This window comes from Mesocricetus auratus, unplaced genomic scaffold, assembly GCF_017639785.1.
Source record: "Mesocricetus auratus isolate SY011 unplaced genomic scaffold, BCM_Maur_2.0 Super-Scaffold_15014, whole genome shotgun sequence".
In the NCBI taxonomy this organism is placed as follows: Eukaryota; Metazoa; Chordata; class Mammalia; order Rodentia; family Cricetidae; genus Mesocricetus; species Mesocricetus auratus.
The window spans coordinates 6,054,097-6,079,498 of record NW_024429186.1 but is presented as its reverse complement, the minus strand read 5'-3'; the positions used below and the strand labels follow the sequence as shown (position 1 = coordinate 6,079,498).

Here is a 25,402-nt window from a genome sequence, read left to right as displayed (position 1 = left end):
GGCAGATCTTATAAAAGGAAGCGTTTAAGTGGGGCTTGTTTACAGGGTCAAAGGCCAGTCTATTACATCATGATGGGGAGCTTGACAGCAGGCGGACAAACACGGTGCTGGAGAAATATCTATATCCTGATCCATAGACAGGCAGGCAGGCAGACAGACAGACACTGGACCTGACATGGGTTTTTGAAGACCACCTTCTAATCCCGTCAGAGACTTGCCACTCTTTGGTGGCTAAGCATTCAACTATATGAGCCCATAGGGGCCATTCTTATTCAAATGACCACCGCTCCCATCCCTGCCACTTAAGGCCCCCCGGAGTGAGTTTGTGTGCACACGAATAGGTATGTGCAGGCACACATGCATATCCACCTGTGTCATCATGCATGTGTGAACGCTGTATCTGAGGGCCTGTGCTGGGAACACGTGTGTGCATCCACGCCTACGTGAACGTGCGAAGTCAGCTGTGTGTTTAGGGTGGGGGCAGAGTATCTGAGTTCACTCGACAGTTTCCCTCAGTGTGACCCTGACACGGCTCCTGAGTGGGCCTTTCCCCTGTTTGCCTCAGACCCCATGCTCTTTGAACTGACTTTAGCCAGACCTCGGGAACAAAAAAAGCAGGAGGCAGGTGGAGTGAACCATGGCGTGTTTATGGGAGGATGGGGGCTTGGTGGAAGGCAGGGCACAGTGAGGAGCCGGGCTAGTGCAGCAAGTCGCCTGCTTTGCCTACAGCCAAAGATGCCGGCCATTTTGTGTCTGGGAGGCTGGATAGAGAACAGGGGGTCGGGAAGAGGGCTTGGAGCTTCTCTCCGCATAGAAGACATCCTCTCTGTGGGCTTCACATTGAGGGAAAGCACTTTTTTTTTGTAGTTGCAGTCCTGGTCTACTTCACCTGCCAGAGAATCCGGGGTGGGGTGGAATGGGTTATCTAGGGGCCACGGTCTGAGAAACAGGGCAGGCCCCAGGAGCTAGAATACAGACAGCCAAGAAGCTGGGCGGGGACCACACACCCTCCCTCAGTTACGGGTACATCCCCCAGCCCTATTCCAGCCACTCCGGAAATGCTGGCTGGCTTCAGAATGTCCCTGGAAGGACATCTTACGCGCCCCCCTCAGGGGCTGCTGGGAGGCTGGGAGGGAGGCTGGGAGGGAGGCCCACCTTCATGAAGGTGATGAAGCCGCTGTAGAGCAATGTGAGCAGGAAGAGAGCCACAAAGGTGCACAGTGTGGGCCACAGGCCGTTGTCCTCTAGGTCCACGTAGCTGTCGTTTTGCTCGTCTCTGAAGCACACGTTGGGGATGGTGTTGACCGTGCCTGGGGAAGAAAGAATGCCCATGAGGAGGCCTCCGCCCTACAGCTGGACCGTTCCTCATTAGCCGGCTCTCCCGCCCACTGAACCTGAAGGTACGGGGTCTCCTTTTCAGCAGCTACACTTTGCTCATATATCTTCCCCCACCAGTACTTAACACTTCCTCTCAGAAGGGCCCAGTGGCGGTGGAGGCGCACACCTTTAATCCTAGTGCTCGGGAGGCGGAGGCAGGTGGATCTCTGTGCATTCAAGGCAGGCCTGGTCTACAGAGCAAGTGCCAGGACAAGCTCCAAAGCTACACAAGGAAACCCTGACTTGAAAAACAAAAGCAACAAAAAGTGCCTGCCAACTGCTTTGCCCCACAGGGTCCTTCCACTCACCTTCCCCCCACAGCCTGCTGGGTCCTGGGCTCTCGCACATAGATTGGTCTGTGTGGGATTTGGCCAGACCTGAACCTAAACCCGATGCAAATGCATGCCACCGCCACCTGGATGGGGCAGGAGATGGTTTGCTGCTTCAGAAGACCTAGAAGCAGTGGCCAGATGAGGCAGGCTGTCCTGCAGAGGCTTCTCCGGAAGATGTGGCACAAAAGAGACAGAGTGGGGGTGGGGTGGGGGGAGTAGCATTCCAAGAAAAGAAACTGTTCGTGGTGCACGCTGGGAAAGAGCATTACCCCTGGAGTCGGAAGGGGACCCCAAGCGGTGGCAGGTGGAAGGGGAGATCTGGAAGCGTCCTAGCCATGGTACCTTAACCCTAAGGGTAACAGGAGGAGGGAACAGAAGATGTTAAGGGAGGTTATGTGATAACTAAATGTGTGCCTGGAAATCCCAGCTGGGGACTGAAGTGCGGTTTAAGGCCAGACACAGCAATGGCCGACGGGCCGTTCTAGGAGAGCACACTTCCACAGAAAGCACACCCCAGCTCGAGGTGTGAAAGTCCAAGGCAGGTGGGTCGCAGGGCTGCCTGGGTCGTCCACGGCGCAAGTGCCGTTTGAGGGTCTACGTATGCTTGGTAGAGTCACTGTGAAGTCTGTGGATGGGCTGGCCTAAGGCCATTTCACCAGATCAAGGTGGCAGGTACTGAGATTGTGTGGGTATTATAGACTATGGTATCTTATTAGCATGGCAAGAATCAGTCAGGCAGCAGTCTCCCTACCCATAGCTTCCAGTTTCAACGACCTATGGTTGGAGAACGTGGCATCGAGAAGCTACTCGTTTTAAGTCGCACACTTTGGAGCACTTCGCATGGAATGCCAACCCTCCCTTTGTCCAGGCTTCAAGCTGCCAGCATGCCTGTCTGTTAGTCAGGACCCACCTCAGCTACAGGCTGATTGCTGAAGTAGCACAGCTTGGCAACACCCCTGGTTTCAGGCGTCCACAGGAGGCCTTGGGACAGTTCCCACAGAGATAAAAAAGAAGGTGAGAGGATGTTTGTGTCTGCTCATTTATTTGGTGATCATTTCTTACTCTAATTTACGGAAGTGCTGCTCTACAGTGTACTAAGAATGTAGGAAAGCCACTTTCTTTACCACAAGAAGTATGAGGCGACTGAATACAGAGGCAAATGAGCCAACCAGACAGCGCACACAATCGCTATTCAGCACTGCAAGGTCTCAGGAGAGGGCAGGGTCAGCCGGCCTCCTGGGAGGGCCATCTGACTCCTCCAGGTGTCAGTGGGGTCATTGAATCTTGGGAAGAACACAGGTTTAAGTGAGAGACAGCGGCAGGCATCTGGGTGAGAGGGTTCTACAGCAGTAGGCTCTCTGTGGGGTCTACTGTAGGCACAGGTTCTCAGGGAAGGCTTTCCACTGGGAGAGGCTGAGTCCCACTCACACCCTCGCAGGTCTGGGATTTCTTACAGTAAAGAAAACTGTGGGTCTGGGGTCCAAGAGCTCTCCCCTGTTCGGATCAGCTGTCTCTGCTGGTTTTGCCAGCCCATTCTTTGCCATTTTGCTCTTCGCTCCTCTCTCTCTGTCGCTGGGTTCCTTGGGTTCAGTTCAGTGTTTAACTGTGGGTGTTTGCCTCTGCTTCCATCAGTCACTGGATGAAGGCTCCAGGATGGTTATAGACATCAAGTTCACTATCAGGAATGGGCATTCGAGGTGGTCTCTACACTATTGCTTAGCTTGCCAATTGGTGTCATCCCTTTACATCACTAGAGGCCAGTTGGGAGGCCAGCATGGGACCGATCCAGACCCCCTGAATGTGAGAGTCAATGAGGAGGCCTGGGCTACCTATGGGTTCCTGAGCAGTAGATCAGTGTTTATCCCTCGAATACTAACAGACATCGTATGTCCATAACACAAGGAGGGTTGCTCTCTCTGCCTGGACTCTTAGGGAAGTGCCTGGACCCTACCCTGAATGAAATGATAGACTCTAGATATCTCCTATTCAGAAGGAATTGGCAATAGGGTGGGAGGATGGGGGGCATGGTGGGAGGTGTGGGAGGAGGAGAGAGAGAGGGAACTGGGATTGACATGTAAAACAAGCTATTTAAAATTAAAATAAAAAAACTCAAAAAAAAAGAAGAGAGGCTATTTTGGAGACTATTGTAGTAGCCCCCCAAAAGCGGTAATGGACTTAGAGCAAGGTAGTAATAAATAATATTGATGTGATAGTTGTAAAAAAAAAAAAAGAAAACTGTGAATGTTGTCCAAACATTTCATGCACCCAAGGTCTCACTTCAAGAACTGTTTTGTCTTAAGGTATCAATCATTTTGTATCTTGTAATTTCCCACTACTGGGCATTGTATACACCTGAACGGTAGAGTCTGGGGTGAAACAGATGCACACGTCCCCCACCTCCATCAGGCATGGAAGGCCTGTTCTGTGGAACTGGGAACTGAGCTGGGTTGCTGACTCTAGGTGCTTTGGGATGGAGTCAGTCCATTACATTCAGCAGGCCTTGGAGCTGGTACAAGACCGGCATTCTGCTACCCCCAAGCTGTCCTTCCAGGGGCTGTTTGCTAGCAGTGTCCTAAGTGGGGGGTGGGGTGGGTGATTACCTCAGAATCTGGGGCTCTCCTATGCTCTCATTCCTCCTGCTGGCTAAGGTAGTCAGGAAAATTTTGGTGGATTTCTTGATGTCCCGTCACCGATGACTACTGTTCTGCCCGTGTGTGCCTAGGGCAGGATGAAACAGCCATGTCCTCTCACCTGGGAATGCAGTCTACCTGAGCTTTGCTGATTCCTTGGCTCACTAGCAGTTTTAAATGAAATGGTGGTGTCAAAAGTTTCCTTGGTGCATTTCTTTTGCAGTGGCCCGAGTGTCTAATCCAATGCTCTCCCACATCTACACAGAAACACAATGTTTAAGAGACGGCAGCAGAGCGGTGGTGGCAGGTGGCGAGGGCAGGATTGACTCCATAGAGGCCAGTGGGACTGGAGCCTCCCAAGTGCTAAGTAAGGACAGAAGTAAGAGCCCTGTGGCGCGCTCAGGAGCTAGGGTGACAGGGGAGTGCCGTGTGAGACACAGGCAGATGTGTCTTTCTCATGACACGTGAAGCCTGGCACAGGGCTAGACCGGAGGACAGGATGAGGGGAAGTAGGAGAGGACACAGAGAGACAAGTTTGGGACGTCCCTTTCTAATGAGGACGACGACAGGGCACGCTGCCCAGGCCTCCTAAGCATGCAGAGGCCTTCAGAGAGTCCCGAGGGAGGCAAGTAAGGGAGAACCTTAGTGTCCTCTGGGGGAAGCATTACCACAGGAGAAGAGGCTGGTTTGGGGCAAGTCTAGGACAGGCCCCTTTTAGCAGTGATGAGGCCACCACACTGGGGGAGGAGGGGAGGGGATCCAGCCTCCCCCACCCGGCAGGAGGCCGGCCCATGAGAGGCAGTGGGGTGTCTCATCTTCAGTCAGTACAGTGCAGTCAGACAATGAGCATGGCCTTTGGAGGACTTCCTCACTGCTGGAGCCCCCAGGGTCCTGAGGCACATACAACAGGCCAGGCTTTCAAAGCCTAGAGCCAAGACTGACAGGCTGGTAGCTTTACTGGGCCTAGCATGGTCTCATGGTTGCTGGAGTCCCATTCTGTTCCTTAATTTTGTATCCCTTGGGTAGGGGGTTGTGGACATATTGTGTCACTGCCAGGGCCTAAGTCGGGGAGTGTTGCTGATTTGGGCCCGGCCACACTGAGGACAGGGCTTATCTAAAATTGATTTGTTGGGGGCACACATCTTGACTGGGTAGGATGACGCCCACCGATGTCCTCACAACCTGCTCTGTTCCCACCAGGCTCATACTTAGGGGCTCTCAGATGGGGCCTATCTGGCCCCTTCCAACCCCAGGTCATGTCAAGTGTACAGCAGCCCTGGGTCATGGTCCTGTCTGCTCTCCAGCCACTGAGAGAAAGAAATGAGGCAAATGACGCTCAGGTCTAAGGTTTCTTTGTGGTATGGGATGGCATGGTTCCAGTTGTGGCGGCTGTTTTCTCCCTGTCAGGGGTCATAGGCTCTCCTGCCACCAAGTCTGACCTGTCAGGGGGTAGAACATTTTGGAGGAACTCTTGGCTGACCATCATTTTTTTTTACACAGGACGAGGCGGCATGCCTCCCTGAAATGGATCTACAGTGTGCGGTTTTACTCAAATGGATGCTAGGCTAGAGAACATATTGTAAGCCCCGAAAAGAGTGCGTTTGGGATGGCACAGCAAGTGTGGTGCGTTCTCCATGGTCTTCCCAGGATGAGGTAAGATGTGTGACTGTGGCTTAGTTGCCTGCCTAGGAAAATCTTGGCTTGTGTAAAGAAGGGGGGACGTAGAGGGAAAGACACACAGATGCTGTCTTCTATGGTGGCTTCTGTTTCCGAAGGGAAAGCAGAGAAAAAGGTTGCGAGGAGGCGCTGGCTTGCTTTTTCTTAGAGCTGGCAGGGGATGAAGGGAAGAGACAGCCCAGATTTCTGCTAAAGAGCCTTTCTTGAGGTCTGATAACTCGGAACCCACGGAGAAAAGAACACAGTGAAGAGGGAAAAGCCAAGCCAGAGTCTCACACAGCCTGGAGACACAGGACACAGAGGACAGGGTCAATGTTGTGAGATGGAGAAACCGAGAAACTGAACTGTTCGTCCTTCCTTGAGACAAAGGCTGCATTAACCTGAGGTGACACACGGGGAATCACTCCCTCCAAGAGGGAGTGTTTTAATTCAGAGGAAATACCCACACGGCAACGGAAGGAGAACTGGGCCTGGTCTAAACAGCCTTTCCTGGGGTGAAAGCGAAACGAGCAAACTAAAACTTGGACACACTAGGAATGCTCGGTTATTGCTGGCTGAGGTCCCCATGAACATCGGACGTGACTGAAACACAGTCTAAAGTCATCGCCGAGTAATCTAAACACATGAGAAATAATGTTTAATGGCCAGTTCACTGGGGTGGTGGGAGTGTGTTTACTGGAGAGCTAAGGAGGGGGTTGACTCAGCAGGGATTAACATGAGGCATGAGGCGTCCTTCCTTCTGTGGCTCTGCTGAGCTCCATTGGGACGTGTGATCTTTAAGAGATGGGTGAGACTCTAGTAGACCTGAATGATTTAGAAAAAGGTGTAAGTATGGTTTGTGAGGTGCTGAAACATCTTGGGGATGTTAAAATATAAATGAGGGAGCAGATAGTGGGAGTTGTACAGGTCACTCGGAAAAAATGTGGCAAGATCTGCGTTAAGCCAAAGCTTCTAGAGAGAAAAAAATTGACAGAAAACCAAATTCTTTGCTTGTAAATCTTTGAAGGCTAGAAAATGATGAAAGCTTCTGGGTTTCTCTTGAAATGTTCTGGTCCTCTGCGTGTTGCACAAACAGGTGAGGGCTGTTCCTGATGATGTCATCAACACATGGATGCATGACGGGCAAATATATAAGCCTAGCTGTCCTATATGGGATTGTCAGGTGGATTTCCTAAAGGTCTGTGCCTCTCAGTGAGGAATGTAAATGTGTCCTCACCTACATGGACACTGCCACAGGAATTTCCCAAGCATTTCTGTATAAGCAAGCAACGGGAAAAGCTGCCGGCAAGGGTTTCACACAGCACAGTGTTATATATAGGCACCAATGGAGAACTGTCAATAAAAGGGGCCATCATTTCACAAACAGTGATAGAGAGAAAGTGTCTGAGGACATCCAGAGCCAACTTCCACCTACCTTACAACCCTATAGGGGCTGGGTTGATGGAAAGAAACAATGAACCGTTAAGAGGAGACATAGAGTTTAAACATTAAAGGTACTGTGTGTAGGTGGAATCCATAGCTTGTTGAATGAAAGCCCCAGGACCAGGTATGGCTTCCTATATATAAATTATTGACCAGAGAGGCCCTTGAGGAGCCTCAAACCATAAAGGCTATCATCACTGATGCTAGTTGCACACCAGAGCCACATGGTAAATTCCTACTGCAAATGACTCCGTAAACTTTGGCTGCATGGCAGAGAAAACAGGCTAGTACTGAAGCAGAAGCTGCCAACCTTCTGGCTGGCCTTTGCAGTGCCTGAAGATGTTATATAGGTCAACAGTCTTTCTTGAATATGGTCTCTGAGGGCTACACTAATCAACTTGCTATATGAGATCTGCCTATTGGTGTAATAGTGGCATGACGGTTTATGGGTGCCACCAACTCCTTTCCTATTGGATTTGAGCTCTGCTCTATAGTAGGGGATTCGTGTTTGGTACCAAAAGCCAAGGGAGAACCCTGTGACAGGGGCTCCACTGGAGAAGCAGCTGGTGTTGTTTGTTAGTCGGATGTTGTGGACTTGTGAAACTGTTGTACAGCCGGATTGCAAGCGTGTGCATACACATTCGCAGCCTACTGCTGCTGTCAGCCTCACCTACGGAGGGAAGCATCGTTTCCCAGTGAGAAGCAGTGGCAATCGGGGAGATTTATACCTGGTCTAGCTGCTGATAATAAGCAGCTGTTCCCATGGAACACTGGCCCAAGAAAGTGAGTGAATACCTGCGTCACTCTCTCCGGGGCTCAGTAAACACCATGGCGGAGGGGGCTGAGAGAGTATAAGAGCTGTGGGGAGGGTGGAGTGCTGTGTGGTCCTTTCCTCTGAGCTGAAGTGGATAAGCACAGTTTTCCTCTCCCCAGACAGCGCAGACCTCTCCTCCCCAAACAGATAAGAGTATTTCTTTACCATAGGTTCTTGCTTGACACTCTTAACCCAGGTGTGACTTACCGCTCACGTCCAGGCTTTTGCTGGCATTAAGCTTGGTCCGTGAGGCTCCATGTTCCACCACACAAGTGTAAGTGTCAGGTGAAGACTTCAGAGTGACCGGTGTTCTCAAGACACTCCAGGTCTGGTATGTGTTGCCCCCAGGCTGTGGGATGGGTTGTGCAGTGGCAAAGTACGAAGGGTTTATCTCACTTTGGGACCTCCATGTTAGGTGGATATGGTGGGGAAAGAAGCCAGAAACTTCACACAGGAGCCATGATGACATCTCAGGATGGGTTGGCGTGACCAGGAAGTTCACAGAGAGGTTTCTGGGTGCAATGGCCTCTGTGAGGAGAAGCGGTAAGAGGCTTATTATTTTGTCACACATGGCCTGGAAGCATCTAGAGACTTGTAAGAGGACAGAAGACATTACCCCCCCACACCCATCTGACAGCACTGATGGCCTGAGCACTGTTGGGGGTAGGTGGGGCATTGGGTAGCCTTGTGGTGGGGTGGGGATAGGTTTCACCTGGATCACACAAGGCTGCCTCTGCTTGGGACCTGCTTGGTGTGTAAAGGCCTATGCCGGAGACATTGCTTCTCCTGGTCACCGTCTGGCTCCCAGGAATGCCCAGTGCCTCCTGAACAGGCACAGGTTTTGTTACTCTGTGGCTTCTTGCCAGTATTTGGGAATGTAGGCCAGGTTTCTGCATCTGTTCTCTATGTCCAACATTCTGTATTCTGAAGGCCAGGCTAATCCTAAACTTTCTATCTTCCAAGCTGGTGCTCTCTCACCGGATACAGTGCTCTGGCTATGGTTACCCTGGAACTGTGGGAACTTCTCTGGCCTGTCCACAGAGCCCTCAGATTTCCCCTTAGCCTGAAAGGGGAGGGAACCTGCCTCCCTGTTCTGGGGGTGGCGCTGGCTTTGGAGGTCCTAAGGGAGGGCTCTTCTTTCCATTAATATGCCTCCCTCATGCCCTCTGTTCTAGCAGAGACACAGTAGGCCCTCTTGGGAGTTCCTGAGGGTCAGAGATTTCTCAGTGTTCAAGGACTTTCTTCTGAAGCTCGTACCTGCATTTCCAGGCTCACACAGCTAGTAGGCTCTTAAGCTACAGATTTGCAATAGTTCCAGGGTCAGCTATAACACATGGGCCTCTCCCCTCCTTTCCTTCTTATCTCTTCTTTCAACTTAATTGTTTCATTTTGGAGACAGGACTTTTTCGTATCTGGCTTATTTCATTTGATGTAATGTTTCAGGGTTATCATTATAGCCAATGATAGGAATTCTTTCTTTAATCAAGTCTCGCGGCATTTCCTTTACCCAGCCACTGAAGGGCCCTTGGGTTGATTGCACCACACTGACCAGTGGGGTAAGGGTATCTGCTGAGCTTAAACTCAGAAGCAGAATTTCTGAATTACACAGTAGGGTTAGTTTTACACATCCGAGGTCATAGGGCTTGGGGCCGAACCTCCTACTACTGGGTGAACTAGCTTGTTAGGCATTCTTAAAGGTATCAGGTGATAGCTCATTTCAGTTTTAACTTGTGTTTCTCTGATAACTAGTGGCATTGAACATTTTTTGATAGATGATCTTTTACGATATTGTCTCATTTTAAACATGGATGTATGATTTGCAAATCATTTCTGTAAATACACTTGCTGTCTCTTTGTCATATGGGGACCTGGGCATACTCTCAGTGCAATACAGGCCGACCAGCTACACAGGAATTCAGGCTGGGAGGTTCACAAACCTTGAACTTCTACAAACAGAACCTCTAGTTAGGATGCTTCTTCTTGAGATGGCTGATGGGTAAGGGTGAGCCTTAGGGCCAACCCAGTCAGGGACTGACACAGTAAGACGGTAGAGCTAGGAGGAGGTGGGGGAAGCATGTGGGGGAAGGAAACGTCCTGGAGTCTGGGTGTGATGGTCCCCCTGACCCTCTAATGAGATTCTTATGTGTCTCAGAGAAGTTCTGTTGTCTGTGTGGTCATATGCCTGCAGGGTCCATGAGGAATTCACAGTCTGCCTCAGAGCTCAGTTCCTGTGGGCCAGGCAGGCCCTTGTGCTGGCCCTTCCTTTGTTTAGCTCATATTTAGCTCAAAAAGGGATGATGCCCTAACAGGGTTAGATGGTGGCACCTGTTGGTACCTGGATAGCTTGCAACAGGCACAGGGGTCATTTTAGTCACCCTTTCTACCTAGGATGTACATTGACAGCTCGGAAAAGGAGTCTTGGAGGGTTTCCTGGTGGAGGAGGGGTAAGGTTGAACAGATGAGTTGGGGCGTGGTGAATTGTGACTTCTTACCTACTGTGTCCGTTTGGAGGTCAGCAGCTTTGGTGGCCTCTGGGAAGGGCTCCTCTGCTTGGGGAGGTGGAGTGGTTTTCTGGGAGGACTGAGCATTCTGTTCCTCTGTAATGGAAGAAGCTATGGACAAACGGCGTAGGTGAGAGGACAGATGGGCAGACTCCACCGAGGTGCCCAGGGAGTGGAAAGCAGCCAGGGGGCGGGGCGCGCGGGATGGGAAGGTGCTGGTGTGGACGGCTCAGTGTTCAGCTACTGCGTTTGCTCACCCAGCCGTCTCCTTGTGCTTTAGGACAGGGTCCCCAGGGCGTGGTGTAAATGTTGGATTGATAAAGCAGCTGAGAGGGGGAAAAGGAGGGAATGGATAGGGGGAAGAGAGAGGGAGGGCCTAAGAGTGCTGCTCCATGAGCAAAGGCGTGGGGGGGGGTCTTGCTGCAGTCAGTCTTTGGGGTTAGCTGAGCGCGGGTGCGGGAAAGCCCCATTAAGACCCTTCTGTGTGGCTCGGGGATAACTCACCAGGCAATCGTAAAGTCTTCGTAATGTTCTTGTTGAACTGGCCTCTCATGGTGCAAATGGGGTTACCACCCAGTTCTGAGGTCCACGTAGAGAGCTGTCGAATCACCATATGTTTGCCACTGCTAAGCCTGAAGTCGAAGGTCCTCTCCGTCTTGTGCTTTGCTTTTGATTCAATGGTGATTTCCAACGGCTTTTCTCCTAATACCGAGCAGATCAGGTCCACCGACTTGTTTCTGGTAGGGGCCGTGCACTCTGAGATGAGGAGCAGCACTTGAGGTTCCTCTTCAGAGGCTGCGGCAAGACAGATAGTGGAGTCCTGAGGACATGGGACTGGAGAGGTCAAGGCGATGCCTGGGCACTATCATTCCATGCCAGATTCATAAAAATGACTCCTAGTCCCAGGATGCCTGGGGAGAAGGGCTTTGAAGCCCCCTGGCCAGTCTCAGCAGAAGTGTCCATCTCTCTGTGTCACCACCTCTTTTCTGAACCCTCCTTGGGTTTCTTGGGAAGAGACCTACCCCGTGCTCTTTCAAACACTAGTGACCCTACCCCTCCTGGTTGTAATTATCCCATGTCCTTGACAGGGACAGTCAGTTTTCTGCATCCTCAGAGTCTCTGGAACATCCAGGAGCACCTGAGCAGAGACAGCATCCTGGCTCTTTCCCAAACCTTGCTTTGGGTCTCTCTGGGCTACTCTTCTTTCTTAGGTTCTGGAAGTCATCTGTTTTCGGTGACTCACTCCCCAGTATTCAGAGACATGTGGAGGATACGGGTGCAGACACGGGGTGAACTGTGCCCCTTACTGATTTGCTTCTGAAGTTCTGAGCCCTGAGTATCAACATCCGTTATGAGAATGTCTGGGCTCATCACCAAATTCCAGGTTTACTTTAGGCATTGTCACCTCGGCACCCTGCCTGCCATGCCAGCATCTGTGTCCGTTTCCTTGGGCTGCTGGGGGAAGCGGCTGCACATGGCAGCTCTGAGGTCATTGTGGGCAGAATCTAGTTGAGAGGAGCTCATGCCGCATTGAGATGGGCATGGAACCCAGGAGGACGGCGTTCTTGGAACACGGCAGTAGGTACACAGACAGACATACACGTGAATTTGGAACAGTGACTGGAGTGTTGGTGCCAGGAGACAAGGGTTGGCCAAATGCCACGGCTTCAGAGCTAGAGGAAGTCCGTGGCAGGCTCTCCCTGTGGCCCAGAGGACACCAGCTTGCTGTAGCCCAGACTCCTGGCCTCTAGAACTAGGAAAGACCAGAGCTCTGTTGCTCAAGCTGGCATGTGCGGTGCGCTTCCCCAGCAGCCCAAGGAAACGGACACAGATGCTGGCATGGCAGGCAGGGTGCCGAGGTGACAATGCCTAAAGTAAACCTGGAATTTGGTGATGAGCCCTGACATCTCTACTGTGGCCTCCCAATAGCCAATAGGAGCTTGCTACTCTCTGCAACCTGCAGATACCCACCTGGACCCCAGTCCAGGGGCCATCACCAATGTGCTACACCAGATGCTTGTTTAACATCTCTTTGGGAGCCTGGAATCTGCACAGTTCCCTCCCACGACCTGCTGCTCTCTCTCACATCCTGCTCCTATGTCCTCCCTGGTGGTCCTCTTACTGTAAGCCTGTGCTTCCTTTATCCGTGGGCCTCACCAGCTGTCCACACCACACGCAAGGAAGTGCCCTGCACTGCCCTCCCTCACCGTGTGTTTGTGGGGTCTCCCTCTCGGAACTGAAGCCCCCGACCTTCCCTCCTCTTTCTTCTCTTGCTCCGGTGCCCTGCTTTCTTCCAGCAGGGTGGATAAGTCAGAGTGCTACTATTGCTGTCAGAGCTCTCTCTCTCTCTCTCTCTCTCTCTCTCTCCCCCACCCTCTCCCCATCCCTCCTTCCTTTTCCCTTAAGCCCCATCAGATTGCTCATTGCCAGTTCTCAAACCGTCTTCGGAAAATCCTTGGGATGCCAACACTGCAGGAAAGGTTTTCAGACAAAACAAATTTCTTCACAAACAAAGTGGGTTCACAGGATAAGTATTTATTTCCAAGCAACATTTATATCCGGTACAGTTGTATGTGGTCCAGACCCTGCTTCAGGTTGCACAGGTTGACAAAGTCTTTAACTAGTCTAGAAAGATGTCCAGCTCTGAGCTCAGAGCAGGAGGGGGACACAGGAAAGATAGGAATAAGTTTACTCGTCGTACAGGCAGGTTCCACCCCAGGCCCCGAGGTAAACGTCCCTGTGAGAGGGCTTCTCAGTTTCAGACGTCTTTCAGGCTGTGAGTCACTTCACCTGCAGGTGACAGAGACAGTGTCAATTGCCGTCCATTTCCTGGGGAGTAGAGGGTTGGGCAGCTCCCCACAAGCACACTACCTTGAACAGTGTGACAGTGGTACTGTAGAAGAGACTCAGGAGGAAGAGGACGATGAAGGTGGAGGCGGTGGTCCACAGGTTCTCAAACCCTTCCTCCTCAGCGTTCACCTCCCCCTCTGTGAAGGGACACACAGAGGGAGGGTCAAGCCAAGCCTTGGGATGGCTGAACATATCTTCCTGAGGGCTGGGGAGTCTTAGCCAGCACTGACTGGTGCCCCTAACAGCTCAAGCTAGGCAGAGGCACAGCACACGTCAAACTAAAAGGAGGCACCAGCTTGGGGCCTTGTCCTGGGAGCACTGGGGCAGCAGAGTAAGCAAGACAGGTACAGCACATGGATACAGGATGAAGGCAGAGTCAGGATCCCTGGCACAACGGTATTGGTGTGTTCTGGATTTTTTTCTGAGCAGGCGTCACCATTGAGGCTGTTTAGACTGAGAATTTAGAGTAGGGTTCCCTGTCTCCTGGGCTTTGCGAAGAAGAGCAGGGGTCACCTGAGGCTGTCCCTGCTGACTTCCTGAAAGTTTCAACACCTTGTGCCCCTATTTGAGCAGAGTTCCTGTGGGTGGCTCTGTCCTACGCTTACCCGCAATGTTGGGTCTTTGTACACCGAGGGAGACGGTGGGACCGGGGAGGAGCATTTATTGGGGTCTCTGACCCCTGTAAAGATGAGCTTTTAGGGATATCTAAAGCCCAAGCCCCAAATGACTAAGAATATGAATAAGTTTCAGGCTGTAGGCCTAAGGAGGCAGCATTATTGGACAGTGAGTTCTCAAAGGGGGTCTTATGACCCAAGCTGGGGGATTCAGCTTTGTCTGGACAATTGCATTATGTCTTCTGCATTCTGGACTGGGGACCAGGGTGTATGTGACTGGGGTAGACACTCTCTTATTGATCTTCTAAGGTGTTCCACTAATGGAGGCACAGCCAAGGGCGGCTTTTCTGCCCCCAGATCAGGCTTGAACACCTATTCTGTCTGGACGGTCTGACTTGTATCTGTCATAGGTGGTCAGTGGGCTGTCTTTTGCCCCATGGTGCTGGGACAGGAAGGCATGCTCTCTTCTTGGAGCTATCTCCCCTAAGCATAGACTGGGCTCCCTGAGAAGCTTCAGTGACCCAACCTAGTATGGGCTCTGTGGGCCCCAAGCCCTGGAGGTTATGGCCCTGGTCAGAGTCCAGGTGTATTCGTGTGTCATGCCTGTCCACTTGTTAGTGTGCATGTTTCAAGATGTTTCTGTACAGGTGTGTGCATGCATGGTTTTGTGCCTATGTGGTTCAGTTGTCTATGCTCTGATTCTGTGTGCACATGTCGAATGTGTGCCGGTATCTGTTTCTGTTGCGGTTTTGTGTCTATGACTGTTTGCATGTCTCTGAAGGTGTTTGTGCATGTTCATCACGTGTGCGCGAGCTCATGTGCATACAAGTGTTGCTGAGTGTGAGGGTGGTTCTATGTATACCTTTTTGAATGAATACATATCTGTGCATGTGTCTGCACACGTGTACCCGTATCTGTGTATAAATACATGCTGTCTGTCTGTCTGTCTGTCTGTCTGTGTCTGTGCATTGAATTCTGCCTGCACCAGGGTAGCCACGCTTCCAGCCCTGTATCTGGAAGCAGCTGGAGGGATGGCATCCTTACACTCTGTGAGTTCACACAGAAGGAGGCAACTGTGCAGACAGAGGAAGGGTCAGGGCAGAGGCAAATCTGCAGGGTGCGTGCAAGGCAAACACAACACAGCCGTTGCCTCGGCAGCCAAAAGCATTGCAAAATCAAAACCAGCAACTTTTGAGTGGATCTTTTTTTTTATTTCTAGTTTTTATAAGATGCAACATCTCACTCTGACATGGTTAGTTTGTGTAAACAGTGCAACTGGCCCCCCCAGAGCCTGCCTGGTTGGGGGCTAGCATGGTCAGTAGCAGGTGCCACCTGCATCAGACATGATCAGCGATACATTGTACAGTGTGGGTTTACCGGTGGACTTGTCCACGGTCCTCTCGGTCACCATGTGTGGCAGGGCCTCGTGGCCTACCACACAGGTGTAGGTCTCCCCGGAGTTCCATTCCTCCTCTGTCACAGTCAGGACGCTGTGGGTGAAGTAGAGGTGTGGGGCCTGGGGCTCCCGCATTGGGGCGCTGGTCACATACTTGTCTTGGGACAAGGGTTGCCCCCTCTGAAGCCACTGCACAAAGATGTCTGCGGGGGAGAAACCCTTCACCAGGCAGGTGACTGTGGCTGACTCCCTCAGGATCAGTTGTTCTCGGGCTGGTGGCAGCAGGTACACAGCAGGGGGGGTCTTGTTCATCTCTGCAAGTAGAGACAGTGGTGAGGATATGGTGGCAGAAGGGGACCTGCCATCCCTGTGACACAGAGGAAGAACCCTGGAGCTGACCAGAGGACAAGGAAATGGGAAATGCATACCTCTGGGCTTTGAGATGAATTTCTTTTGTGGTGAAGGCAGATCCCTGTGGGTCACGGTGCACACGAACTCCTTCCCGCTATCCCAGTCTTCCACACAAACATTAGCCTCACCTATGGCACTGAAGGTGCCATTGGGGTGGCTTTCAGTGAGTTTAGTTTTGGTTTCCAGTGGCTCACCACTTCGGGAAGACCAGGAGATGTTCAGGGTGTCGTAGGTTGCCAGGTTTGTGACCAGGCAGGTCAGCGTGGCAGACTTGTTGAGGAAGATGCCAACAAAGGAGGGGGGGATAGGGAAGGCTTGGATGTCTGTGGATGGGCCTGCAGTCAAGAAAACATTGTGTCAGTGGCTGTCAAGTTGTGAAGTCGGAGAAAAGCTTAAGTCTCTATCCCCAAATAGTACCAACTGATTTACTGAACCTCCGAGGTTCTGCTTAAGGGAAGACACTGGTCTTGGCCCTTGAAACCAAGGCTCAAGGAGCAAATGGCCATGTCAGGGTGGCATTAGCCTTACTTGTAAGAGGGTGGCCCTGATCTGGGAGGGATAGCCACTGGGCTTAGGACAGGGCACTCACTGGCAGCACATGTGGAGGACACATTCTTCCAGAAGGTGAGACCCCTGTGATCCACACGGCAGGTGTACACACTCAGGTTCAGCCAGTCGCTTTCGGTGATCGTGAGTGTGCTTATGACCTTGTAGGTTCGGGGTCCGGAACCTCTGTCTTCAGGAGTCACTGGCTCTGTGGTGAAGCCAGACTTCACAGGCTTCCCGTCACGTAGCCAGGACACTGTGATTTGTTTGGGACTGAAGTTAGAGGCTTCGCAGAAGAGTCTGGACTTTCGTGGGGCAGGGCCAGAGAAGGCGTCCCGGGATGGAACGAACACACTCACGTTGGGGTTCATCTCTGTGACGACTGGAGTGAAAGGACAAGGTGTGAGCTCAGATTGCTCTAAGCTGCAGCCCCCGGCCTCCTCTGGGCCATGCCTGGGCCTCTGCCCCCACTGGCTGGTTCTTACCTGGAATGGGCACGCGTAGATCTTTGTTGGTGTTGCCATGGTGCACTTTGCACACCAGGTATTCATCTGAACCCTCGAGGACACTCTTGGGAGGCAGGAACACCTGAGAGGTGGCTGCATACTTCTCTCCCATCCTCAGTGTTGGGAAGGTTCTGACACCCTGGTTGACTTCAGACTTGTTCTGGTAGTTCCAGGAGAAGGAAATGGAGCTGGGCAGGAAGTCCCGTGCCAGGCAGCCCATGGCCACCAAATTCTCATCAGACAGGGGGCTCTCGCAGGAGACCAGGGGGAAGACAGTTGGGGAGGACGGACTCTCTGAGGACCAGAGAGGGATAAAAGAGAAACGGAGGAGGAGGAGTAAGAATCTGTCTGCTTGTCCACTACCAGTCAGGGGCTATCTGCATTCCCCCCCGCCTCTGTGGCTGTTGCTCTTAAGGCAGACAGGGCTAGATATGTTGGTAGGCGAACCTGGCCTACAGGACGAAGTTGCTGCAGGCTTACGGAGTATCTTTTCCAGCCATAGAACACTGTAAGCCTTCATGGACAGGGACAGATGCCTGCTAGACTAAGTGGACCTGGCCCTTCCGCCATCGTCAGCCAGCTCCAGGGGCGGGGCACTGACACCTGTTCTCAGGGACAGTCCAGGATCCCCGCTTCTCAAATAGGCTTAGCCCTGTCCTGCTAGGCTTCCCTCTGAGAAGTCAGCTGAGGGAAGCATTCCTATTCCAAAACAATAGAAGCCCATCGGGAGGTGGTGGTGGTGGGGGAGGGGCTCAAGCTTCACATCAGCACAGGGAGCTTGAAACGACACACCACACCTGGCCTGCCTGTTTGGTTCAGGCAAGCACCCAGAAGTCAAGATGCTGCTACTGTTTCAAAGCCTCTCCAGACAAGCAGACAACGTGTGTCGAGGAGGAAGGTGGGTTACGATGGCAGAACTCAGGGAATCATCTTGGGATTCCACCTTGGCACACATTCTGTCTCAGAACAAAGTCCTAGCCAAGCCGGTCCAGGCTCGCCCATCTCAGTCTGACATTCCAGCTCACTTCATTCTAGCTTAGCTAAACTAGTCTGAGCCTCGCGAAATACAGCTCGGTTTATCTTAGCCCAGCTCAGCTCAGGGGAACTCATACCGCTACAGCCTAGCCCAGCCTACCTTAGTCAAGTCCATGCAGACCTGGGTTAGCCTAGCTCATCACAGCCCGACTTAGCTCAGCCCAGTTAAGACTGGCCAGCACAGTCCACCTGGGCGCAACTCAGCTCTCCATCCCAGGTTAGCTCGGCTGGCTGAGCTCATCTCAATTCATCCTAGCCTGACAGATCATAGTTTAACTCAGTTTAGCCCTAGTCAGCTCAGCTCGGCTCAGCTCAGCTCAGCCGGCTTAGCCAAGCTCAGTCCTCTTCAGTCAAGTTCAGCCCAGGCTAGCTCAGTCCAGCCCAGCTCAGCCCAGCCCGGCTAGCCTAGCTCATCCCAGTTCAACCCAGCTCAGCTCGGGTGGCCCAACTTTTAGCTCAGACAACTTAGCCCAGTTCACACCAGTTCACACCAGTTCATACCAGTTCACACCAGTTCATACCAGCAGCATTTAGCACAAACTCAATTCATCTTATCTCAGCCCACCTTAGCCCAGTTCATGGTAGCCTTGCTCAGTCAGCCTAGTCATTCCCGCTTACCACAGCCCATCTTAGTCCAGCTTATTCCAAACTAGTCTAGCCAGCTCAGTTCAGCCTACCAGGTAGTCCAGTTCAGCCTAGCTTAGTTAAACCCAGCCCATCCTAAGTCAGTCCAGTTTAGCCCAGTTCTGCCCAGTCAGCCAGCTCATCCCAGCTCAGCCTAGTGTGGGTAGCCCAGTTTAGCTGAACCCAGCTCACCACAGCCCAATGCACCCAGCCAGCTCAGGCCAATTGATCCCAGCCTAGTTTTCTTACCTCAGTCCAGCTCACCCCAGCCCAACCCACCCAGCCCAGCTCAGCCCAGCTCAGCTCACCCCAGCCCAGCTCACCCCAGCTCAGCTCAGCTACCCCAGCTCAGCTCACCCCAGCCCAGCTCAGCTCAGCTACCCCAGCTCAGCTCAGCCCTGCTCACCCCAGCCCAGCTCACCCCAGCTCAGCTCAGCCCTGCTCACCCCAGCCCAGCTCACCCCAGCTCAGCTCAGCCCTGCTCACCCCAGCCCAGCTCACCCCAGCTCAGCTCAGCCCTGCTCACCCCAGCCCAGCTCAGCCCAGCTCAGCTCACCCCAGCCCAGCTCACCCCAGCTCAGCTCAGCTACCCCAGCCCAGCTCACCCCAGCCCAGCTACCCCAGCCCAGCTCAGCCCAGCTCAGCTCACCCCAGCCCAGCTCAGCTCAGCTACCCCAGCTCAGCTCAGCCCTGCTCACCCCAGCCCAGCTCACCCCAGCTCAGCTCAGCCCTGCTCACCCCAGCCCAGCTCACCCCAGCTCAGCTCACCCCAGCTCAGCTCACCCCAGCCCAGCTCAGCTCAGCTACCCCAGCTCAGCTCAGCCCTGCTCACCCCAGCCCAGCTCACCCCAGCTCAGCTCAGCTCAGCTACCCCAGCTCACCCCAGCCCAGCTCACCCCAGCTCAGCTCAGCTCACCCCAGCCCAGCTCACCCCAGCCCAGCTCAGCTCAGCTCACCCCAGCTCAGCTCACCCCAGCCCAGCTCAGCTCACCCCAGCTCAGCTCAGCTCACCCCAGCTCAGCTCAGTTCACCCCAGCTCAGCTCACCCCAGCTCAGCTCAGCTCACCCCAGCTCAGCTCACCCCAGCCCAGCACACCCCAGCTCAGCTCACCCCAGCCCAGCTCACCCCAGCTCAGCTCAGCTCACCCCAGCCCAGCTCACCCCAGCCCAGCTCAGCTCAGCTACCCCAGCTCAGCTCAGCCCTGCTCACCCCAGCCCAGCTCACCCCAGCCCAGCTCAGCTCAGCTCACCCCAGCCCAGCTCACCCCAGCCCAGCTCAGCTCAGCTCACCCCAGCCCAGCTCAGATCACCCCAGCCCAGCTCACCCCAGCTCAGCTCACCCCAGCTCAGCTCACCCCAGCCCAGCACACCCCAGCTCAGCTCAGCTCACCCCAGCCCAGCTCACCCCAGCTCAGCTCAGCTCACCCCAGCCCAGCTCACCCCAGCCCAGCTCACCCCAGCTCAGCCCAGCTCACCCCAGCCCAGCTCACCCCAGCCCAGCTCACCCCAGCCCAGCTCACCCCAGCCCAGCTCACCCCAGCCCAGCTCAGCTCACCACAGCCCAGCTCAGCTCACCCCAGCCCAGCTCACTCCAGCCCAGCTCACCCCAGCCCAGCTCACCCCAGCTCAGCTCACCCCAGCCCAGCTCACCCCAGCTCAGCCCAGCTCAGCTCACCCCAGCCCAGCTCAGCTCACCCCAGCCCAGCTCACCCCAGCTCAGCCCAGCTCAGCTCACCCCAGCCCAGCTCAGCTCACCCCAGCCCAGCTCACCCCAGCTCAGCCCAGCTCACCCCAGCCCAGCTCACTCCAGCCCAGCTCACCCCAGCCCAGCTCAGCTCAGCTCACCCCAGCTCAGCTCACCCCAGCCCAGCTCACCCCAGCCCAGCTCAGCTCAGCTCACCCCAGCCCAGCTCACCCCAGCCCAGCTCAGCTCAGCTCACCCCAGCCCAGCTCACCCCAGCTCAGCTCAGCTCAGCTCACCCCAGCCCAGCTCACCCCAGCTCAGCTCACCCCAGCCCAGCTCAGCTCACCCCAGCCCAGCTCACCCCAGCCCAGCTCACCCCAGCTCAGCTCAGCTCAGCTCACCCCAGTCCAGCTCAGCCCAGCTCACCCCAGCCCAGCTCATCCCAGCCCAGCCCAGCTCAGTCCAGCTCAGCCCAGCTCATCCCAGCCCAGCCCAGCTCAGTCCAGCTCAGCTCAGCTCACCCCAGCCCAGCTCAGCTACCCCAGCTCAGCTACCCCAGCTCAGCTCAGCCCAGCTCAGCTCAGCTACCCCAGCTCAGCTCACCCCAGCCCAGCTCAGCTCAGCTACCCCAGCTCCTCTCAGCCCTGCTCACCCCAGCCCAGCTCAGCTCACCCCAGCTCACCCCAGCTCAGCTCACCCCAGCCCAGCTCACCCCAGCCCAGCTCAGCTCAGCTCACCCCAGCCCAGCTCACCCCAGCCCAGCTCAGCTCAGCTCACCCCAGCCCAGCTCACCCCAGCCCAGCTCAGCTCAGCTCAGCCCAGCCCAGCTCACCCCAGCTCAGCCCAGCTCAGCTCACCCCAGCCCAGCTCACCCCAGCTCAGCTCAGCTCACCCCAGCTCAGCCCAGCTCAGCTCAGCCCAGCTCAGCTCACCCCAGCTCAGTTCTGTTCAGTCCAGCTCAGTCCAGCCCAGCTTGGCTCATGTGAGCTAAGCTAGTCTGACTCCTGAGCTCAGCACCGTCTACCTCATCCCAGCTCATCAAGGCCAGCTTTGCTTGCCCAGAAAGATCAGCTCGGCTTTGCACATCTTAGAAGAGCTCCGAAGCTGAGCCTTGCCCAGTTCAGGTTCCCTGTCTCAGGACAGCAATGCTTTCCAGTGCCTAGCTTCCCAGGGCTCTCAACCTTCTTCATGGAAGGCTGCTCAGTCAGGTTGGTTAGACCAGCCTTCTCTGTCCTGCTCTTTACTGGTGACTGGGACCGCAGTGGCCAGAAGAGTTAGCCCAGCCAACCTGCTGGCCTCAGCTGCAGCTGTCTCTTTTCCCCTCGCTTCTGTCCAGCTGTGGCCTTCATTCTGAGCATCCACACCCTGGACTTTCACACTGACCTTGGCTTCAAAGCACTGCCCTTCGACACCGCCCTTGAACAGGCTCAAAGTACATGTACTATTTACGGGCAACTTCAAATTCATCAGACCATCCTGAGATGTGGCTCAAGAAGGTAGCAGTGTTTTCCATGAAAACTAAAAGTGTCTTTCCCTCCAGAATCCCAGCGTTGACTCCTTAGCCCGGACCTCTCTTACTGAGTCTTAGTTAGCCTCCACTTAAAGTTCCTTCTAGATTAAAACCACCATTGACCACCACCGGGGCATTCATTTTATCTGTTGCTTAAGATGAGGCAGCATTGACACGAAATTCAAAGCCACTTGTATAACTGAGGCAGAGACAGCCCCGGTACTCCAAGTAATACACTTAACTGAAACAATTCCAGACAATCATAAACACTTTCTCGAAGATTTCCTTGAAATACCAGAGCCCCGTAATCAACAGATAACAGGCGACCTTTCTCTTTTACAGGTTTTAGAAAGAGAAGCTAAATGTGAGCCACCCAGACAATGGCACTCAGAAGACGCACAAAAGTCTCATTGTCCTCCTAAAGCAGTGACTGAAGACTAAGTCCCTCTCAAGCAGAGACAATCAGCAAACACAAACTTGAAGTGTGGCAGCCACGGCTGTGGCTGCCTCTGGCTTACCGTTTGGGGTGCCTGGTTTCAGGGAGGTCCGGGGTCTTTGAGTGGAACTTCAAGGCCATCAAGACTGGCTGGTCCACAAGCAGCCAGGTGGATGGGTGGCAGAAGCCACCACAACTGTACATTCCCAGGTCTGGATGAACCCGGGAGACCCAAAGTCCGGGTCTGCCCAGCACCAACAGGGTCTCAGATCTTTGGGGCAGGGCCAGTGGGGGTTCAAACAGAACATGTCCCTGGCTTAGATGCTTCCTTTCTTTATCACTATCTGACTGAGTGTCTTCTCAGCCATCAACTGCATGTCCAACTGAAATAATTCTAGATAATTGCATTCATTAAAAAAAAAGCTTTTTCTTAAAATGAATACTTAGAAAGCAGTCTTGAGAAAGACGTAGGGAGCCAAGAGAGCCGTCTTTATCATGAAGTCAAAGTCTTTCTTAATCATAAAAGCAAAACAACTAGCTTAAAAAATCATGAGCAAAGTCACTGTAAACGTTTTGGGTGTTGGGAAAAGAGCTGAGTTGAAATCAATCATCAGAGGGAGGAATAATCAAGTAATTTTGAAAAGTTTTCTAACTACATTAGAAATTAAATACATTAGAAATTAAATAGACTGAGTCTGTCACTTAGTCTATGTTTGAGAAGGAATACATTTTAGAAGTAGATAAAATTAAGTCTTTGGAAACTAGAACTTCCCAAGTTAAAACTGAAAGCTTGGCCTTAGGCTAAAAGAGGATGTTTCCAGTTTCGGCTGAATCCTCAACTTATTTTAGAAATGCAAATTACCCAGGTGTTGTTTTGCTCAGTCTGGACTTTCAGTTCTATGGGGCTGGGCAAAACATTTCGAAACTACCTCTTCAAACCACAGCTAGAAATTTACCTCGGGGCTTTATTTTTCCTTCCCAAAATAGCCTTGCCACATGACCTGCTTCCTGCCAGCTGCAGCAGGTGTCCTGGTCCTGGTCAGCCATCTTTTGACTCCATCTCAGCTTTGCCCAATTCACTTAAAAATACTTTAAAATTAATTTGTTGTTATTAAAAAATCAGTTCTGAATAGGGTGTGAAAGATCCGAGTCGCCATCCCTCAGTGGAACTTTCAGAAATGCCAATTCTAGACGAAAATGACTTCAAATTAAGTGACTAGAATTTTTGATACTTGGACATTTGAAAAAAATGAATACTTGAAAAATCTCTCCCATTTTTGAGTCACAGTGTTCTAGCTATTTTTCTCAGGAACCATGTTAAGGATAGAAATAATAATACCTTCTAATATTCCATAAGCACTTTTTTTTTGGAATGCTGGACTTCTGTCTGTAGGCTCCCCATACTCCTTTAGGTAGCAGCTGTCTTTCTGAGATGAGCCCGCTGCCTATCTCTAAGACCAAGGCTAGCTGCCTTCCTTGCTTGATTCACTCAGACAGTTCTCTTCCCAACAACAAAGTTTTAAGCAATTAAGTGCAGAACTTTCCTCGCAAATCTAAAGAAAGTGCTCTACCCACTCTCCGTGCCTGTGCAGGCTGCCGCTGCAGGAATGCTGCCACCGACGTGGCCGTGAAGGACATTTCTCAGCCAACACTGTGACTCCAAACACTGAACACCACAGTTCAAAGTAATCCCTCCAGACATGGGTCTTTTTTAGCATCTCATTCAAACGAGGCCCTCAAGTCCCTTGCCCCATCATCCAGGGTCTGTCTCCCCCAATACCATCAGACAGGTCCTTCCCTAGTAGTTTTCCAAAGGTGTAGAATCACCCTCAAGACTCTGAGACCCCCCTAGGCAGTTAGTCCCCAGTCTCACCCCACCAGCCACCCATGTTCCCTCAGAGACAAATCTCCAGGACTAGTCTGAAATGATCAGAAAACTCCACAGGCAAACGTTAAAAATGAAGGCCCAAAAAACCAAAAAAAAAAAAAAAAAAATGAAGGCCCAGAGAGGCAGTTCTTACCTGAGGAGACGGTGACTTGGATCCCTTGACCCCAGTAGTCCATAGCATAGTAATCACAACAGTGAAATTTCCATCGATACCGCACAAAAAACGCCCCGAGCCTGACTAGAGTCACCCCGGGGGCAACTCTGGCACTATGCGCTCTCCCGGCACCCCTCAAGGACCAATCATTCTAGTCATTGTTCCACATTCCTTTCCTTGCCTGGGCAAAAGTCCCTGGACCCCTCTTTAGTCTTCAAGGTGACCCACATCCCAGCCTCACCTCTGAGAAACCAGACAGCCACTGATCCTGGACTTGTCACCGTAAATGGACAGCCCCGAATTCACACCAGAGTCTAATAGATCCAGAAGGGAGCCTGCCCCAGACTTAAAGCCTCAGTTCTAGCAGACCCTTCATGATACTTCAGTCCCGTTATCACCACAGACCAGAGGGCGGAGAGCCCTGACCCAGACCCCTGTGTCTCAAACTTGGGGCAAAGAAATTGAATTTTAGTTTCCCATTTATAGGGCATCTTGGTCCTGAATGCTCAGAATCCCCTCAAGTGCATTTAGAATGGGAGAAGGTAAGACTTACCTGTAGAGACAGTGACCAGAGTCCCCTGGCCCCAGTAGGTAAACCAGTCATCACATTGTGACAACTGTGATAAGATCCCAAACAATAAATGGCCCTTGGCTGCGCCCAGTATCATCTCAGACAGAGCCCAATGAGGGACAAAGATAAGGGGACCCTAGCGGCAAGGGTGACCAAGATCCCCATGGACCCCTGACCATAAAGGCTGGGAGCTGAGGGTGTCTGTCTATGTCAGCCAGGGCCCATGAAGACCCTTTCCTGACTCCCAGGTGGTCCCTTGGTTCTTCGTGACCCAAAACTCAGTTACACTCATTTTACCCCACAAATGCAGTAAAGTCTGACTGAGCTGAGTAGAAGAGATGGGCTGGAAGGACTCACCTGAGGAGACGGTGACCATGGTTCCTTGGCCCCAGAAATCAAGGTAGTCACACTGCCACTAGCCCCT

At 52.8% G+C, this 25,402-nt stretch overlaps 2 gene segments (V, D, J or C); both read right to left on the bottom strand.

The window, feature by feature from the left end:
* Positions 1-628: 628 nt before the first annotated feature.
* On the bottom strand, positions 629-24,380 carry LOC106020981. The segment is given in 6 exon segments: positions 629-889; positions 1,156-1,310; positions 8,460-8,780; positions 10,745-10,864; positions 11,258-11,548; positions 22,448-24,380. Coding segments are annotated over 5 exon segments (714 nt in total).
* LOC106021008 overlaps positions 13,269-25,402 on the bottom strand; it is a gene marked incomplete in the record, with an annotated part of 314,407 nt that continues 302,273 nt past the window's right edge. The window contains 6 exon segments of the C gene segment in view: positions 13,269-13,543; positions 13,625-13,740; positions 15,595-15,927; positions 16,042-16,359; positions 16,614-16,952; positions 17,056-17,370. Coding sequence covers positions 13,535-13,543; positions 13,625-13,740; positions 15,595-15,927; positions 16,042-16,359; positions 16,614-16,952; positions 17,056-17,370 — 1,430 coding nt within the window.